General features: G+C 40.4%; 1 protein-coding gene across 8 annotated transcripts in view; it reads left to right on the top strand.

The window, feature by feature from the left end:
* Positions 1 to 7,117: 7,117 nt before the first annotated feature.
* Positions 7,118 to 20,443, top strand: part of LOC135514425 (ataxin-2-like) — a 32,360-nt gene continuing 19,034 nt past the window's right edge. For all 8 annotated transcript variants that reach the window (XM_064937917.1, XM_064937916.1, XM_064937914.1 and 5 more), the window contains exons 1-5: positions 7,118 to 7,589; positions 12,147 to 12,180; positions 12,452 to 12,511; positions 18,321 to 18,392; positions 19,562 to 19,712. In XM_064937917.1, the coding sequence (XP_064793989.1) occupies positions 7,510 to 7,589; positions 12,147 to 12,180; positions 12,452 to 12,511; positions 18,321 to 18,392; positions 19,562 to 19,712 (397 nt within the window). In that variant the 5' untranslated portion in view covers positions 7,118 to 7,509. The remainder of the gene's footprint in view (positions 7,590 to 12,146; positions 12,181 to 12,451; positions 12,512 to 18,320; positions 18,393 to 19,561; positions 19,713 to 20,443) is intronic.

Here is a 20,443-nt window from a genome sequence, read left to right as displayed (position 1 = left end):
ATCTGGATGGAAAATTTTTGAGGATAATAGCAAATGATGTTGCCACTCCTATTTGCCATATCTTCAATTTAAGCCTACTAGAAAGTGTGTTATCTCAGGCCTGGAGGGAAGCTAAAGTCGTTCCGCTACCCAAGAATAGTAAAGCCCCCTTTACTGGCTCAAATAGCCGACCAACCAGCCTGTTACCAACCCTTAGTAAACTTCTGGGAAAAATGGTGTTTGACCAGATGCAATGCTATTTCACAGTAAACAAATTGACAACAGACTTTCAGTAAGCTTATAGGGAAGGACACTTAACAAGCACATCACTCACACAAATGACTGATGATTGGCTGAGAGAAATTGATGATAAAATTATTGTGGGTGCTGTCTTGTTAGACTTCAGTGCAGATTTGACATTGTCGATCATAGTCTGCTGCTGGAAAAACATCTGTTTTATGGCTTTACACCCCCTGCTATTATGTTGATAAAGAGTTACTTGTCTAACAGAACACAGATGGTGTTCTTTAATGGAAGCCTCTCAAACATAATCCAGGTAGAATCAGGAATTCCCAAAGGTAGCTGTTTCGGCCCCTTGTTTTTTCCCAATTTGTTTAACAAGGGGCCGAAACAGCTACCTTTGGGAATTCCTGATTCTACCTGGATTATGTTTGAGAGGCTTCCATTAAAGAACACCATCTGTGTTCTGTTAGACAAGTAACTCTTTATCCACATTATAGCAAGGGGTGTGAGCTGGAATGGACTTCATGAATATTGGCACTGGTTCATTATGTTGTCAATACCGTCTTTAGTAGGTATTCGGGGCGGCAGAGTAGCCTAGTGGTTAGAGTGTTGAACTAGTAACTGGAAGGTTGCAAGTTCAAATCCCCGAGCTGACAAGATACAAATCTGTTGTTCTGCCCCTGAACAGGCAGTCAACCCACTGTTCCTAGGCCGTCATTGAAAATAAGAATTTGTTCTTAACTGACCTGCCTAGTAAAATAAAGGTAAAAAAGTGACTGAAATGACTGCAACACTTAATTGAAATTAGTTTCAGAGTGGGTGGCAAGGAATAAGTTAGCCCTAAGTATTTCTAAAACTAAAAGCAGTGTATTTGGAACAAAACATTTACTAAACCCTAGACCTCAACAAAATCTTGTAATAAATAATGTGGAAATTGAGCAAGTTGAGATGACTAAACTGCTTGGAGTATCCCTGCATTGTAAATAGTCCAGGCATTGTAAACTGTCATGGTCAAAACATACTGACACAAGATGGGGAGAAGTATGTCCATAACAAAGTGCTGCTCTGCCTTCCTAAAAACACTATCAACAAGGCAGGTCCTAGTTTTGTCGCTATATTACATAAGGGTTGCGATACATAACTTTAACCCTTTATACAAGAAATTCCCCAAAATGTAAATAGTCCAGGCATGTATATATCTCCAATGTATCATCCATGTAAAAAGGATGGTGCCCCATTAATTTTTTAAGCAGACTGTCATAAGTCCAAATACAAGAGACTGAGCAACACCTCCGGCAATCTAGGGACGGGCTTACATTGGGCCAACGAAAACAAGAGAATATATTTCAACGGTATTGTTTTATTACTCTGACATTAAGTAATGATAGAGATGATGTGTGTTTATGTAGCACTCACCTCAAACACAAAGCACTTGTGTTGTAACTGCCCGCTATAACCCCATTGTGTAGTACCCACCTGCAGTGTTGCTGCTAACTGGCCTCCTATTCCACAGGAGGCAGTGTTCTGCTCTGGCAGAGCTTCGTCTCCTCCAGAGAGCACAAACTCTAGAGACGTACGGAGTGGACCCTCACCCCTGCAAGGTAACTCCCACCACCTCTCCCCCAAACGCTCACCTTTATTTTCATTGAGTCCCACCATAACGCTGGTATGTTTGAGCTACAGACTTCTGGGCCATTGGCTTTGTCTATGTCTTCTGCATCCGTAGATACCAATCAGTAGTCTGTTTGATTAATGGGAGCTGAGCTTGAGCTGCGTTTGTGAGACAAGGGTGGATGGATCCTGAAAGGACCCGGGGCTTAAAAAAAACAAAAACATCTGTAGTCCGAAGGGTTTGAGCTAAAACTATTAAAAGCTATCTATGAAAAGCTGGACATGCACATGTAACATGTGTGACGCCCACAAACTACACAAGAGTAGTTCGAAGTCAAGGGGTTCTTCTACATAGATAATAAGAATTCCCAGGACGTAAATGAAAAGCCCATTTTTGCTTGGGTCTCGGGACTGATAGGTAATGAGTAGAACGTGAAAGTTGTGATGGAGACGGTGTTCCTTTGCTTCCCTCTCATCCTCTCTGTGACTCACTGTTTGAACGGGTAACAGCCAGGGTATCAAATCTACCTAAGCTGATTAAAGGAGATATTTCATTTACTATGTTTGAGCATTCACTTATCTGTTCTGCTTGTGTCATAAAGACCTTTTAATTCGGGAATGAGCTGCAGCTGTGGCTTAAGCCTGAGTCAGTGTGTCACCATGCATTTACAGTACACTGTACAGTACTGCAGAGTGAGATTGGATGTAATACAGTAGAGTCTTGGCAGGAGTCTACTGGATGAGCTGGAATGGACTTCAGGAATATTGGCATTGGTTCATTATGTTGTCAAGAGGATTATCATACAGTCTGTCATCATGGTTTTTGGATTAGCTGTATGTGTTACACAAATATGAATTTTGTTCCAGCAATTTGAAGTTTGAAGGGAAAACGTTCTGTCATTGGAATTCAGAAAGAGGTAAATCACAAACTCGCTTTGTCTTTGCAAACACAAAAATACATTTTCAACAGATTTTCTCAAACATAATTTCCAGCTCTCTGTTGAGACTGTCTTGTCCTATCTATAGCAACCCTGTTGTTGGGTTTCTGTAAGTAAAGTTCATGCTTCATTACCTGCAGTGTTCTGTGTTAATCAAATTGTTCCTCTGACTCACCTCAGGATCGTTCCATAGGACTTGTGTTGTGGCAGTGTTGTGCCTCAACCGATGGCACAAGCCACTTTCTGACCACTTCCACCATGGGCAAACATGCATTTAAGGTTTTGTTTAAATCAAAAGGGTTGCAGTCAGAAAGTGATTGAAATCATATGGAACAAATGCTCAAGCTAATTTTCTATTACACTGTCAGTCTTTCCTTTGACTAGTATAATATTAGTCACTTCCTGTGTCTCAATGTTCTACTCTGTGTGTATGTGTATGTATGTGTGGGTCCGTACGTGCATGTGTATCCATGTCTGTGCAGTCGTCTGTTTCTGTATCAATGCAATGGGAGACATGAGTATGAGAGTAATTGTGCTGCACTGTTTGGGATTTCTCTCACGGGTAGGATGCACTGTAACACTATAGTGGGTGTGTAACGTCTAGCCCCGCACCCCTGACATCTCTCATCCAGGTAGCCTAGTGGTTGGAGCGTTTGGGCCAGTAACCAAAAGGTTGCTAGATCAAATCCCTGAGCTGACAAGGTAAAGAACTGTCGTTTGTCCCCTGAATAAGGCAGTTAACCCACTGTGCCTAGACAGTCATTGAAAATAAGAATTTGATCTTATTTTATGCCCTGAAAAATCTATTCAGTTCCTCCACATTGAAATGGATGGGGGCCATCTTGAAAATAGGCTGTTGTGACAGATTTTTACATTAAATCTATAATGACTCTATTAAACTTTTCCAATGGGTCTCTGTGTTCTGTGGGAAGTTTGGTGTAGATATCATCTATGGTACGACTTGATAATATAGCACATCCCAATGACAAACTGCGCTACAGGCTCCATTTGATGACAAGTAAATGCCATTCTAGAGTTCAACGCCACGAATACAGTTGATCTTTTTTAATTTCTATACTTCAACAATTTTGCCTCTGAAGTTACAAGCTATAAGGCCATGTGAAAACAAATCCCTTCCATCGTTTATTCATTATTTTATAGAAACAATATGTTCCTCCAGCTTGAATAGTGATTTCCTACTCATTCTAATGACACTATACACCCACTAGATGGGGTTGTTTTGACTAAAGTACCTACTTTTCCAAAACTACATCTGTTTCATTATATTAATGTTTTAATAGTCACTACCCTTTCCTAGACACAAAGCCTGGATGAAAATTTTGTTTTTAAAAAGGAATTAATAAACTGTTGAGAAAGCTGCAGTGGAGGAAGAACCTGAACCAAAGCCCATTTATTCTGGAACAAAGTAATACATCAAATCAGGCTTTATTTATAGAGCACATTTCAGACATGAATGCAACACAATGCACTTACTTCACAGGAAAGAAATATGAAACTAAAAACAGAAATATTTACTACAAAAGAAACATAATAGGATAAAAACATCAAAATAATAACTATTTCAAACTAAAAGACTAAAAAAACAACCTAAGGTAAATGCACACCTGTTCAGTGATTAGAGCGCTTATTATGGGCATTTTTTACACAGGTTCATTACACCTGTTCAGTGTTCATTTACAGGTGATTAGAACGTGTGTTATGGGCACAATTTTACATGCGGTCATTACACCTGTTCAGCTTATTGTTTTTGGATAATTGCCGAGAACAACTTATTTGGTCGCTAACGTCACATTTTATGATTTAAAAAAAAATATATGGATTGAAAAAAGGCATATAAAGGCTTCATAATTCATAAAGGTATTTTCTTATTTTAATTAGCTATCCATCATTTTTCATTGTCTGAAGTATCAAGCTCTAAGTCCATGTGTGGAAAAAAATTACACTTTAAATCCACCAGATATGATTGTTTTGAGAAAAGTACCTACTTTTCCAAACCCCCATTTGTTTGATAAATAAACAAAAGTAATAATAGTCGCTACACTTTCCAAACCACAAAGGCTGGATTAAAAGGTTTTATAAAAATGAATATACTGTTGAGGCAGCAGCATAAGGATGCAACACTTTTTTTGTGGATATGGAAATGTCTGGCATCTTTTAATTTGTTTAGCTAGGCAGGTCAGTTATGAACAAAATCTTATTTTCAATGACAGTTTAGGAACAGTGGGTTGACTGTCTTGTTCAGGAATAGAACAACAGATTTTTACCTTGTCAGCTCAGGGATTTGATCTTCCAATCTTTCAGTTACTAGTCTAACCACTAGGCTACTTGCCCCAGATAAAGAAACCAATACTTTACGTGATGCATTTATATTTTTGTTCAGTCTATGTACATCCATGTGAAAATGTGCTGCAAACTGAGACTTCACCGCTCAAATTGTTAATCCAATATTTTGAGAATAGCTGGCCGTCTGTCCGGTACGTAACATGCATATATCTTATATTATTTTAAGGCTACCTCTGCACCGTTTCTTTTGTCATTGATAGGCTGTGAACAATTACATATACAAATCACAGCATCAGGACCACACAGTCCAGAAACTGGTCAATGGCTGTACCCCCGCACATTAACTCGGTACCGGTGTTGATTCTGTCAGGGGTAGATTTTCGGCACAACACCTGTACTCGCTGTCAGTATATAGCCTCGTTATTATTATTTTCTTTTCTTAACTCTTTATTGAACTGCGCTGTTGGTTAATTGCTTTTAAGTAAGCATTCCAAGGTAAGGTCTACACTTGTTGTATTCAGCGCATGTGACAAGTTAATAAAATAAAAACCAGATTTAATTATGTCAGTGAGTGGGCATCGGTACGAAGGATCGCTCTATATCTACAGGCGTCCGTCACTGACAGACAGAAAACGCTGAAGCAACATCCTGGCCGAAAACAGAGAATACTGCAGCACCATCTCAAAGAAGCCCCCCCGTTCTTCATTGCTGCGACTTGCTTGCTAGTTGAGATTTCTGCTCTTCACTCCGTTGTCAGATTAGCCTACATTTCACTGATTTTAGTAGCAGAAACCATTTTTGTCTGCAGTTTTCGTTTTGGCTATTTGTTTCAAGTGTATGTGGCGGTTCTAGCTTGTCTGGCGCCCTGGGCGAACCCCACCTCTCCAGCGCTCTCCCGCACCCGGGGTCACCCGGTGCCGCCCCCGGCAAAGTGCCGCCCTACTCCCTCCTCTATGTTTAATATAACACACATACATTTATAAAGTATTTTACTCTGATGTGTGCCACACAAAGTATTTGAATAGCCACAACATTAAGGAAATTAGAAGGGGGGGTTCTGTCAAGGGGAGATTTTCGGCACAACACCCAAAAGGCTGAAGCAAGGCAGCAGAAGTAATAGCAGATATTTCAACCAATGCACAATCCAGGGGAATGTGACACAATACGTAGCTATAGCTACGTTAGCTGTTGGTGGATACCAACGCGAATGTATGGTTTAATTTATTAAAATCAGCTCAAATGAACACCATGGATTGTCTTTCTTTTGTCTGAACTGTGTCCTGACAAGAGAGCACGTTTTTTTCTGCCAGGCAAAGTCGCACATCATAAACTCATTGTTATGGATGTTTCCAAATAAATCTTAACTCGAAAACAGCTTAAACAAATGCAAATGCGCCTACTTTGCTGTTATTCTGGCTGCACTTTTTGACATGATTGTAAATTAGCCGTAGTTGGCTAGTTAGCAAGCAAGGGATAAGAACGTTGCCAGTCAGTATGGCAACGGAACAGTTAGAACGAACGACTGGTTCGCGTCTATAGATACAGAACAAAAATAACGAACGACTGCGTCGCGTCTCTTTTTATTTATCAAACCTTTATTTTTTTTAACTAAGGCAAGCCAGTTAAGAACACATTCTTATTTACAATGACGGCCTACGTCCCTAGATTTGTGTCGGGACTATATATAATGGAAAGATGAACTAGTGCGAATAAATTGAGAAAAATAACGTTTAATGAAAATATGTCGATCATCATTTGAATATGTTGGTAACCCGTTGTATAAAAGTGATAATGCCCTTGAAGCCAGTGTTAGTTGGATATATTGTCACGGTTTGCCCCGTAACAATATATCCAACAAACACCTGCTTCGAGGGCATGATCAGTTTTATCATGACATGCGCAAGCAGATTGCGTACGTTGTGTTTGATTTAACAGGTTGTGCCTGGAAAGTAGGTGTATGATATATTTTGTTTTTGGGGATATTTTACAACCCCATACAGTAGATGGCGACAATACACTGAGCGGAGTCTGCCAACAAACCTCAAAGAAGAAGAAGCCGGCGTATGTTATACCTGCTCCTTTCGCTGTTAGCAACGAAGAGAGAATCGGAGATAGCTGAAAATCGAAAAATAAATTGACAGGAGGTTCAAGTCATTTATTTAAGAGGATAGCTAACTGTTATATTTTAATAGGCATTACACATACGTTAGCTAGTCTGCTATTTGCTAAATAAGCTAATAGCTAGCAAGGTTCTCTAAGGTTTTGAATCACATGCGCGAGTAGCTAAACTAGCAAGTTGAAGTTAGCGGTCATTAAAAAAAGCTATCTAGCTCGCTAACTCAGCCTAACATTATCCTTTTCATCAATTTGGTTACAGTGTATAGTGTTTTTGAGATATTAGGAACACACCGCAAACGTTGTCGTTTATGGGATAATGTCAATGAAGCAGGCCGGTGGTAATCGCAAACCCGGCGGTGGTGCTGCCGCTGGGGCCGGACGACAGAATTTGGGCAGGTCGGTGATTTATTCAGTCGACATTTTAGTTAGCAAATATAATGCCAACGTTTGAAAATGAACATAAGCTAATTATGCTATTAGTTACAGGAGCTGACATTTCCGCGATAAACGTCAAAACGTGTGTTATGTGAATGCACATTTCAGTGAGGCCTGACTGCTTACTACGTCGTTGGTGGTGGTCAAGTTTTTAGCCAGCCAGCTAGCAAGTTAGGCCTACGAATCATGCTGACACACAATCCAGCAGTATTGCGGTACTTAGTTATTTTGGTAGCTCCATCTGTTTGTTAGTAACTAACGAGTATTGAGAACATTTAGTAAACTAGCAGTGGTTGCTGGTTTGTGTCCTGTGTCAATTGCTTCACAGAATAACCCTGTGACAAGAGGTTGTGTATATACAGCAACTAATCAAACGTATATACTACATAACTAACTTCTTCACTAGATTTAGGCTACGTTAACAGACTACCATTAATTCATGCCATTGTATCAGCATCAAATGGTATTATTGGATAAGTCGGCTATTTCAAGCTACCAATTTGTAAGCCAGGGGTGTAATTCATTACGGAAACCGTTTACCATTTCAGAACCATAAATAAAAGGAGCAAACGAAACTGGGAGGGACCTACCTGATTTTGTCCAATAGAAACTCTTTGAGTTTCCGTTTTGAGTAAATGGTTTGTTGCAAAACGTTTTGCAACAATCAGCAATGTGATAATTATACAGAACAAAAATATAAAATGCACATGTAGTATTGGTCCCATGTGTCATGAGCTGAAATAAAGGGTCCCAGAAATGTTACATCTGTACAAAATATTTTCTAAAATTGTGCGCACAAGTTGGTTTACATCCTTATTAGTGACATATCACCTTTGCCAAGATAATCCATCCACCTGGCATTATATGCAATATAAGGCCACTAAAATGTACAGTTTTGTCACAGCACAATGCCACAGATGTCTCAAGTTTGTCCACCAGAGCTGTTAGCAGATTGAATGTTAATTTCTCTACCATAAGCTGCCTCCAACATTGTTTTAGAGAATTTGGCAGTACGTCCAACCTGCCTCACAACTAAAGAACACGTGTAACCACGCCAGCCTAGGACCTCCACATCTGGCTGCTTCACTTGTGGGATCGTTTGAGACCAGCCACCTGGTCAGCTGATGAACAGGACTATTTCTATCTATTTTTTTGGGGAAAATCACATTCTGATTGGCCTTGCCTGGCACCCAAGTGGTTGGGCCCTTGCCCAATCATGTGAAATCCATAGATTAGGGCATACTTTTTTAAATTTAAATTGACTGATTACCTTATTTTAACTAACTCAGTAAAATGGTTGCATATTGGGTTTATATTTTTGTTCAGTATATGTTTTCATACTGGGTGTTACAAGAAAGCCCTATACATACGCTGCCATAGATTTTAAAATTAACCTGTTCTTGGTGATGCCGCCTTTGTTCTCGATTTGGCAAAAAAAAATTATCTTCGAAATGTCCTTGGTTCAACAAAAACACAAAGATATGAAATCCATGTTTTGTACAGAGTGAGATATGCTTCTTGCATGTGGGTAGATATGTTTTGTTTGCACTGTGTAACGTGCTGTCATCTACAGTGCCTTTGTAAAGTATTCAGACCCCTTGACTTTTTCAACATTTTGTTAGGTACAGCCTTATTCTAAAATAAATACAAATCCTCAGCAATCTACACACAATACCCCATAATGACAAAGTGAAACATGTTTTTAGAAATGTTGGCAAATTTATAAAAACATTTAAACCGATACTTAAATAAGGTTTCAGACCCTTTGCTATGAGAATCGAAATTCAGGAGGCCAAATAATTGTCCGTAGAGCTCTGAGACAGGATTGTGTCAAGGCACAGATCTGGGGAAGGGTACCAAACAATGTCTGCAGCATTGAAGGTCCCCAAGAACACAGTGGCCTCTATCATTCTTAAATGGAAGAAGTTGGAACCACCAAGACTCTTTCTAGAGCTGGCCTCCGGGCCAAACTGAGCAGTCGGGGGAGAAGGGCCTTGGCCAGGGAGGTGACCAAGAACCCGATGGTCACTGACAAAGTTCCTCAGTGGAGATGGGAGAACCTTCCAGAAAGACAACCATCTCTGCAGCACCACCAAATCAGGCCTTTATGGTAGAGTGGCCAGACAGAAGCCACTCCTCAGTAAAAGGCACATGACAGCCTGCTTGGAGTTTGCCAAAAGTCACTTAAAGACTCAGACCATGAGAAACAAGATTCTCTGGTCTGATGAAACCAAGCGCCACGTCTGGAGGAAACCTGGCACCATTCCTACGGTGAACCATGGTGGTGGAAACATCATGCTGGGGGATGTTTTTCAGCGGCAGGGACGGGGAGACTAGTCAGGATCAAGGGAAAGATAAATGGATTAAAGTACAGAGAGATCCTTGATGAAAACCTGTTCCAGAGTGCCCAGAACTTCAGACTTGGGCGAAGGTTCACCTTCCAACAGCACAATGACCCTAAGCACTCAGTCAAAACAAGCAGGAGTGGCTTCAGTATAAGTCTGAATGCCCTTGATTAGCCCAGCCAGAGCCTGGACTTAAACCTGATCGAACATCGCTGGAGAGACCTGAAAATAGCTGTGCAGCAACGCTCCCCATCCAACCTGATAGAGCTTGAGAGGATCTGCAGAGAGGAATAGGAGAAACTCCCCAAATACAGGTGTACCATGCTTGTAGCGTCATACCTAAGAAGACTCAAGGTTGCAACTGCTGCCAAAGGTGCTTCAAAGTACTAAGGCTCTAAATACTTATATAAATGTGTTTCAGTTTCTAAGTAGGTCAGATCTAGCTGCTATCACAGACTGGGCTGGCTTAGATGGTTGCCAACATGTAAACTATATTTCTCCAATGTTTATTGAAAACATAAATACATTTTCACAATGAACGTCTCTCATACATTGTTAGCTAGCGATTTTAGCCATATTAGCATTGACATGAAATCAGTCAAAAACAAGATGAATCTAGCTGAAATGAGTCACTTACAATTTTCCACGTGGCAGTTTGTCAATGTTGGTAGTTATCTGGCCATCCAGAATAACATCAACTCATGGACGAAGGCCCCATTGAAGCTTGCGCATAATTTATGACGTCACCTAACCCATCTATGGAATAGCCAACGTTAAGCAGATAGTAACTGACCATTTTTTTTCAATGGTTGGCCTGAGTGAACTGTCTTCATTTATCCACCATCTTTGGCGCAACATCGCAATACTTTCAGGGACATGTCAGGAGAAGCGCACTCAACAGACCAGGCGGGTTTGGGAAGTAAATGGGAGAAGTAAAAATTAGTTTCTAGTTCATATTTTCTCTAATTCAATAGGCAAAACCTAGATTTGTGTAAATGTCTTAAGTAACTGAACCTGTCAGTACAACAACCTTGTGAAAGTGACAAACGCATGTTTTGATTTTTTGTCAAACTAATTTATATTGAAAGAGTGTCTTTCATTTGATGGCCTGCACATGCGCAGCTCAGCACGAAATGACCGCAAGACCGGTTGATGTGTTTTTGCCTATGCACTATGCTTGCTAACGTTGCCATGACATCGCTTCTATTGAAGAAGCAGTTTCGGGATGTCTTCATACTGTACTGCAGGAATCATCAACTAGATTCAGCCGCTGGCCGATTTAAAAAAAAATCTTATTTTTCCTGGAGAGGATAGTCAGGGGGTCCGGAACATGACTACAAATAATATGTAGACTGCAAATTGAACGCAAAAATTCCCAAACAAAAAACAATCATTTCAAACCTTGCTTACATTTGTATACAAGCACATATGTCTCTATTATGCTTGGGAATACGTTGGAACAGATTTCCAAAATTCTTATCACTTCGAGTTGATTTGCTGGTGTTTTTACACTCTTATGTCCAATAGAAAACTTGAGGGGCCTAATAAAATGTGGCCCACCAGTTGGGGAACCCTGCTGTATCATCTTTGATGTGGCCACAGTTCCTGCCACAGTTCCTTTGATGTGGCCACAGGCCACAGTTCCTGCAAATATGTTGGGAAATGCAAGTTGTCTGGAAGCTAAAATGGTGAGGGAACTTCACTCTGTGCAAAATGTGGATTTAATATCTTGCTGAGTTTTCACTGGATTTTGTAAAACCAACTGCAACTGGTCACTGAATCGGGAACGAAGAAAGTATTGCCAAAAACAGTTGCGAGGCTTTTCATTAAGAACTACCGTTAACCCGATGGGCTTGATTTCAGCAGCATTTCAGTCTATTTTGACAGTGAACTATTGGCAGAACTACAGTACGTCCCAGCGATGCTTGTGTTTTTGGTCATGTTTCACTTTGGAGTCCAGACCCATGCATATAATATACAATGAAGCTCTCATCATATGCGGGGGTCTAGTATGAATGTATTTCAAGTCACATATTTCCTAATCCAAAAGGAAATGATTGTGTTTTTGTTGTAAAGTGAAGTAACCACTGCACACCTAATGAGCAAACCATATTTCTAGTAAAACTTGCCCTAATGACAAATGATATTGACCATTATTTTTGTCTTTATTCAGGGGACGGCATAGTAACAAAGGTACTTCGGCAGCAGTAAGTTAAGTTTAATATTTAACATTTTTCAATCCCATTTATTTCTATTGGGCAGGTGAAGTTGGGAGATACCGTTCAATTTCACAATCTAGGCTTATTTACTATTGGTTTCTTTCCTAATGAGAGAAAAAAAAACAGCACAATGGTACGTACTCAGTTGCTTGGTTCGTCACAGGCTTTGTCCACAATGCGTGCAGATGTTTTCTTTGGAGTTATTTTGTTTTGGGCTCTCAGGTTTGAAGTCTATGATACTTTTTTTTTTGTCTTTCAGGTTGTCTTCAACGGTGTATATGCAAACATGAGGATGGTCCATGTCTTGACATCAGTAGTGGTATGTACCCTCCTGTTCTTATTATTCTTAGCTACCCCCCATCACTTGATACATGATCAAGGCTGGCAAAACCAAACTGAGGACATATTTCCATAGACAGAGGTAGCAGAGCAAGCTATATATGGAAGTTGTCCCCACTCCTCAGCGCAGGGGAAATACTGGACATAGTTTTAGTTAATGGTCGCTGGAATCCTGATGACAGCACGCTACAAGAGCCGTCGAGTCACTGAAGGGGTCACATGGAGTCAAAAATGCATATTGTATTGCATATCAAGCAAGCAATAGTCACATGTTTGTCCACCAAATCTGCACTTGCGATAATTACGCCATGTGTGATTACTCATTGTTTTAAAATTATTCTCTGGTACTTTTGTATACTTTTTAGTCAGTAGTTCTGAAAGTAACGCTCATGAAACAAAAGGGTCCCCGAAAATTGCGTACTACATCACATACAGTTGAATTCGGAAGTTTACATACACCTTAGCCAAATATATTAACTTAGTTTCACAATTCCTGACAATTAATCCTAGTAAAACCCCCTGTCTTAGGTCAGTTAGGATCACCACTTTATTTTCAGAATGTACTATTATTCTGAGATTTCAGTGATTACAGCTTTTTTATCTTTCATCACATTCCCAGTGGGTCAGACGTTTACATACACTCAATTAGTATTTGGTAGCATTGCCTTTAAATTGTTTAACTTCGGTCACACGTTTTGGATAGACTTCCACAAGCTTCCCACAATAAGTTTGGTGAATTTTGGCCCATTCCTCCTTAAAGAGCTGGTGTAACTGAGTCAGGTTTTGTATGCCTCCTTGTTTGCACACGCCTTTAGTTCTTCCCACAAATGTTCTATAGGATAGAGGTCAGGGCTTTGTGATGGCCACTCTAGTACCTGGACTTTGTTGTCCTTAAGCCATTTTGCCACAACTTTGGAAGTATGCTTGGGGTCATTGTCTATTTGGAAGACCCATTGAGATGCTTGAGATGTCTTGAGATGCTGCTTCAATATATCCAAATTTTTCCTATATCATGATGCCATCTATTTTGTGAAATGCACCAGTCCCTCCTGCAGCAAAGCACCCACACAACATGATGCTGCCACCCCGTGCTTCACTGTTGGGATGGTGTCCTTCGGCTTGCAAGCCTCCCCCTTTTCCCTCCAAACATAACGATGGTCATTATGGCCAAACAGTTCTATTTTTATTTCATCAGACCAGAGGACATTTCTACATAAAGTACCATGTTTGTCCCCCATGTGCAGTTGCAAACCGTAGTCTGGCTTTTTTTATGGCGGTTTTGAAGGAGTGGCTTCTTCCTTGCTGAGTGGCCTTTCAGGTTATGTCGGCAATAGGACTTGTTTTACAGTGGATATCGATACTTTAGTACCCGTTTCTTCCAGCATCTTCACAAGGTCCTTTGCTGTTGTTCTGGGATTGATTTGTACTTTTCGCACCAAAGTATGTTCATCTCTAGGAGACAGAACGCGTCTTCTTCCTAAGCGGTATGACGGCTGTGTGGTCCCATGGTGAGTATACTTGCGTACTAATGTTTGTACAGATGAACATGGTACCTTCAGGCGTTCGGAAATTTCTTTCTAGGGTGAACCAGTTGGAGAGGTTTTTTTTTCTCTCTCCCCCCCCCCCCCCTGGCTGATTTCCTTTGATTTTCCCATGATGTTAAGCAAATAGGCACTGGGTTTGAAGGTAGGCCTTGAAATACATCCACAGGTACACCTCCAATGATGTCAATTAGAATATCAGGGGCTTCTAAAGCCTTGACAATTTTCTGGAATTTTCCAAGCTGGTTAAAGGCAAAGTCAAATTAGTCGCTCTGGATAAGAGCGTCTGCTAAATGACTTAAATGTAAATGTCAAATTAGTGTATGTAAACTTCTGACCCACTGGAATTGTGATAGTGAAATAATGTCAAACAATTGCTGGAAACACTGCTTGTGTCATGCAAAGTAGATGTCCTAACCGACTTGCCAAAACTATAGTTTGTTAACAAGACACTTGTGGAGTGGTTGAAAAAACAGTTTTAATGACTCCAACGTAAGTATATGTAAACTTCCGACTTCAACTGTATGTGCACCACGTCATTGCTCTCGTTCTCACTCTGCTGTGTGGGCTCATCTTGCAAGCTGTCACTCAAATTGTTTGGGCGAGAGCTTATTGACTGGAATTGCTAGGGGGGTGGCCCAGGTGGGGGACAATTTAGAGAAAAGAATGCTGCACAGCTTCAAGTAAACAGCTTTCAAACTATTGATTTGTAGCTAATCGAGCTAAGACTGTAATTCTGCGTGTATGAACTAGGGCTGGGAGACATGGCCAAATATCATATTGTTCCCATTTAATGTATTTTAATTTTTCTTTTTAAATAAAAGTTCTGGATATGTTTTGCATGACCCAAGGATGGCAACAAATGATACAGTGGGGCAAAACAGTATTTTGTCAGCCACCAATTGTGCAAGTTCTCCCACTTAAAAAGATGAGAGAGGCCTGTAATTTTCATCATAGGTACACTTCAACTATGACAGACAAAATGAGGGGAAAGAAAATCCAGAAAATCACATTGTAGGATTTTTAATGAATTTATTTGAAATTATGGTGGAAAATAAGTATTTGGTCTATAACAACAGTTTCTCAATACTTTGTTATATACCCTTTGTTGGCAATGACAGAGGTCAAACGTTTTCTGTAAGTCTTCACAAGGTTTTCACACACTGTTGCTGGTATGTTGGCCCATTCCTCCATGCAGATCTCCTCTAGAGCAGTGATGTTTTGGGGCTGTTGCTGGGCAACACGGACTTTCAACTCCCTCCAAAGATTTTCTATGGGGTTGAGATCTGGAGACTGGCTAGGCCACTCCAGGACCTTGAAATGCTTCTTACGAAGCCACTCCTTCGTTGCCCGGGCAGTGTGTTTGGGATCATTGTCATGCTGAAAGACCCAGCCACGTTTGATCTTCAATGCCCTTGCTGATGGAAGGAGGTTTTCACTCAAAATCTCACGATACATGGCCCCATTCATTCTTTCCTTTACACGGATCAGTCGTCCTGGTCCCTTTGCAGAAAAACAGCCCTGAAGCATGATGTTTCCACCCCCGTGCTTCACAGTAGGTATGGTGTTCTTTGGATGCAACTCAGCATTCTTTGTCCTCCAAACACGACAAGTTGAGTTTTTACCAAAAAGTTATATTTTGGTTTCATCTGACCATATGACATTATCCCAATCTTCTTCCGGATCATCCAAATGCTCTCTAGCAAACTTCAGACGGGCCTGGACATGTACTGGCTTAAGCAGGGGGACACGTCTGGCACTGCAGGATTTGAGTCCCTGGCGGCGTAGTGTATTACAGATGGTAGGCTTTGTTACTTTGGTCCAAGCTCTCTGCAGGTCATTCACTTGGTCCCCCCGTGTGGTTCTGGGATTTTTGCTCACCGTTCTTGTGATCATTTTGACCCCACAGGGTGAGATCTTGCGTGGAGCCTCAGATCGATCAGTGGTCTTGTATGTCTTCCATTTCCTAATAATTGCTCCCACAGTTGATTTCTTCAAACCAAGCTGCTTAACTATTGCAGATTCAGTCTTCCCAGCCTGGTGCAGGTCTACAATTTTGTTTCTGTTGTCCTTTGACAGCTCTTTGGTCTTGGCCATAGTGGAGTTTGCAGTGTGACTGTTTGAGGTTGTGGACAGGTGTCTTTTATACTGATAACAAGTTGCAACAGGTGCCATTAATACAGGTAATGAGTGGAGGGCAGAGGAGCCTCTTAAAGAAGAAGTTACAGGTCTGTGAGAGCCAGCTTGTTTGTAGGTGACCAAATACTTATTTTCCACCACAATTTTCAAATAAAATTCATAAAAAATCCTACATTGTGATTTTCTGGATTTTTTTTCTCATTTTGTCTGTCATAGTTGAAGTGTACCTATGATGAAAATAACAGGCCTCATCTTTTTAAGTGGGAGAACTTGTACAATTGGTGGCTGACTAAAAACTTTTTTGCCCCACTGTTTATTTAAACCCAGGATTGTTGATGCTATGTTTCGTCCAATGATGCTTTGAAGCCACCGGTTGGCCATATTGGCTCTCCTCAGAAAAACAACATGGAATTCTACAGTATTTCAAGAACAAAATTAAATGTTTCCCTAAGTATTTCTTTGTGGTAGTGGTGACAGTAACTTCTAAAAAAATATATACTTTAAAGGAAATGTGTTTGTTGCTCACATAATGTAATTTAAAAGTATGCTTTAATGTGTATAATGTAATAGACATGGGAAAAAAACAAGTGGACATGAGTAAATTCATTTCTATAGCTTCCAAAATATTTTTTTACAAGGGTGGGGGTGTGCCAAGATGGAGTTGCGGTGGCTTCAAATAGTACCCACCTTCAGTAGGGTAGCCTAGTGGTTAGAGCGTTGGACTAATAACCGGAAGGTTGAAAGTTCAAATCCCCGAGCTGACAAGGTACAAATCTGCCGTTCTGCCCCTGAATAGGCAGTTAACCCACTGTTCCTAGGCCGTCATTGAAAATAAGAATTTGTTCTTAACTGACTTGCCTAGTAAAATAAAAATTGTATATATAAATCATTGGTGGCAACAAATACAGTCAAAGGATTTTTAATTAGGCTTTTTCCATTCTAATTGTTAAATACTGTTCAATGAAACTTTAACCAAAATTTGGAATATAGTGGGACACTGAATATAGTGTTTGACATGGCATAAAATTAAAAGCCAAGGAGAGGCTATTGTGACAGGGTAGGAACCAAAGTGTTGGTCAGTGTTTCCCAGTGGACACTAATGTTACATTAAATGTCTCATATTGTTGCTAAAATATTAATGCTTTGCCTATTCCTCTTCGATTTAGAATGTACCGTTTCACAAACTGATCTTGGCATACACCAGTACTGGTATCGGGATGTATTAGCTAGCTGGCTACCTTTGCTTTGACTAAGTACATTTAGCTAGCTAGCCAGCTAACTAGCGATTAGCATTAGTGGCTAACAATATTTATTTTAGACAATTGGCTAAGAAAAGACAAACTAGCTGTTCACAAACAGTAACAAACAAATATTGTGCTTACAGAACGCTTGTGGATTTATATTAAGATGCAAAGTGGGAAGCAGCATTGTCACCATCTGCAGCATTGCATCTTCACTGCATTCATTGACCATGCAGATTGTTGTGACTCGGTGTGGTAGCAAAGATGGTGGACAAATTAAGATAATTCACTCAGGTTGTTTACCATTGAGAGCAAAAGGTCAGTTCCGGTCTACTTAACGGGGTGGGTCTCCCATAGACGCCAATGCAATAGCAGCTGGTCTACTTACTTCATTTACTTTCATTGAACCAGAAAAAAACAGCGAGTGGGATGTCTTGCTTTCTCTTCCATCTCTGGTGGTAGCGCAATAAACAGCTCTCCTTGAGTGACATGCGGCAGGGCTTGGTGTTTGGAAGGAGAGAGGGAAACGGACATTATTGCACAGGACTGAGTGACATAAGACATTTAAAAAACCAAACATTGAAATACCGTTATACAAGGTCAAGTAAAAAACCAATCCAGCCCGTGCATCAATACCGGTATATGGTATACTGCCCAGCCCTAGTATGAACTACACATTGGCACATCTAGCCCAAAGCGGGAAGTTTAAAAACATACTTACTAGTCAAAGTTATGGAGCATGTCTTTAAAATGTGTTGTTCAGACTGCCAATGGAGTTATTCATAATATCATGGCAAAGGTCATAGTTGAGTTAAACAAAACAGTATAACTCATGTGTATGAAAATAAAATGTTTTTCTAATTTTCAGGGATCCAAATGCGAACTGAAGGTTAAAAATGGATTGGTTTATGACGGAGTGTTCAAAACATATGGCCCAGAGGTAAGGAGGAGGATCACATAAAACAATGGCAACTCTTCAACATTCACCACAGTGGAATACATACTGCTCCGTCCTTTTCCCTATTAGGTGTCAAGTCAATTCATTGTTGTGGCTGGAGCAGTGTTCTATAACCTGAGGTCCAGCATATTCAATCTTTCTTGGTAATAACAAAGGAGGCTTACACACAAAAAAACTGGACCTTAAGCCCTATTCGGATGGGATAAGTTTTACTGGGTGAGCTCAGGTAATGTAATTATGTGCACGAGCACAAATCACTACAACTGTCATTTTTGTCCTGTTCGAATCTGCCATGTCAGTAATTTTTACTTGGCAGGAAGGTTATCACAGCCCTAAACCTACTGTTTTTCAGCAAACTCCAGAGTTCTCTGATAACACGTACAGTATCCTATGTGAATTGTCATACCTGTGTTTTGAGGGATATTTAGAGTTTAACAAGTGCGGCACCCAGTTTGGGTAAGAACATGGGAACAAATTGATGCTTAACACAAATTGCTATGCACATAGCCAACAGATAAATGATCTGTTTTGCCATTAACATTCCTAGTGCTCTTTTATTTCTAGTTCTCTAGTTCCCTAGTTCTCATCTCTAAAAGATGAAGGGTACGATATTGTGCCAATTTAATTAATAAATTGCCAAATACATACAGGTAATATCTGCATAGGTTACAGTTCATGGTTCTTATTGATATACATTATTATTTAGACTTTCTGAAGGTCATTAGGCCTATATTTGAAATATCTTCACGCCTAGAAGAGCCTCCAGGCTTCTGTCAAAATGGTCAATTGTGAATGGGGGGGGCAGAAGAATTACAGGGATAGTTTGGTTAAAACAAATCCTGTCTGAATCATCCACTGGAGAAACTGAAATGCTGGGGTAATTATTACATAACCAACGTTCTATAGTAATTAGTCCCGTGCGAATAGGGCTTTAGCCTACATTAGGTTCAAGTTTACCAGCATTGTCATTAATTCATTCAGGGTAAATGCATTGCATGGCTCAGTTACGGACAGTGGTCATAATCTCACGTCAAGCACACAAAACCAAAATAAAATGTAAAACATAACCATGCATTTGCTCCAGGAAGTAGGCGAACGCAAGCGTTTACAACCGTAAATGATTTAGCTCTCACCACTCTTTGTCCACCCAGTGTGACCTGGTCCTAGATGCAGCCCACAGGAAGATCCCTAAACCCAGCGAGGGCCCGCGACAGGAAGACATTGTGGAAAGCATCATCTTCAAGGCTTCTGACGTGGTGGTGGTGCACTTCAGAGACGTGGACCTCAATTTTGCCAGTAAAAGTAAGGCCTACTGTCAAGACCTATACACTCCAGGTTGTCACTGTCCCCTAAAGTTGACTGGATGCACAAATAGATGTTTATTTGTTGGCCAATACAAAGATTGTGCTTAGGGTTGTTGTCCTGTTGGAAGGTGAACCTTCGCCCCAGTCTGAGGTCCTGAGCTCTCTGGAGTAGGTTTTCAACAAGGATCATCTCGCTCTACTTTGCTCCGGTCATCTTTCCCTTGATCCTGACTAGTCTCCCAGTCCCTGCCTCTGAAAAACATTCCCACAGCATGATGTTGCTTCGACCCAACCCTTTCTCTGAGCTCTACGGACAATTCCTTCAATCTTATGCCTTGTTTTTTGTTGTTGTTGTTTTTTTTGCTCTGTGTGGGACCTTAAATAGACAGGTGTGTCCCTTTACAAATCATGTCCAATCAATTGAATTTACCAAAGGTGGACTCCAATCAAGTTGTAGAAACATCTCAAGGATGATCAATGGAAAAAGCATGTGCCTAAGCTCAATTTTGAGTCTCATAGCAAAGGGCCTGAATATTTCAGTTTTATTTTTAATAAATTAACCAAAATTTCTAACATCCTGTTTTCACTTTGTCATAATGGGGCTATTGTGTGTAGATTGATGAGGAAGAAAATAATTGTACCTTTTTACTTTTTCTAAAATGGATTGTCTGAATACTTTCTGACTACACCATAAATCACCTCTAAACCTGTCAGGGCCCATACTCTTCA

Source organism: Oncorhynchus masou, chromosome 25, assembly GCF_036934945.1.
Source record: "Oncorhynchus masou masou isolate Uvic2021 chromosome 25, UVic_Omas_1.1, whole genome shotgun sequence".
NCBI lineage: Eukaryota > Metazoa > Chordata > Actinopteri > Salmoniformes > Salmonidae > Oncorhynchus > Oncorhynchus masou.
The sequence above is the reverse complement of the archived record's forward strand: the minus strand, read 5'-3'. Positions and strand labels throughout refer to the sequence as shown.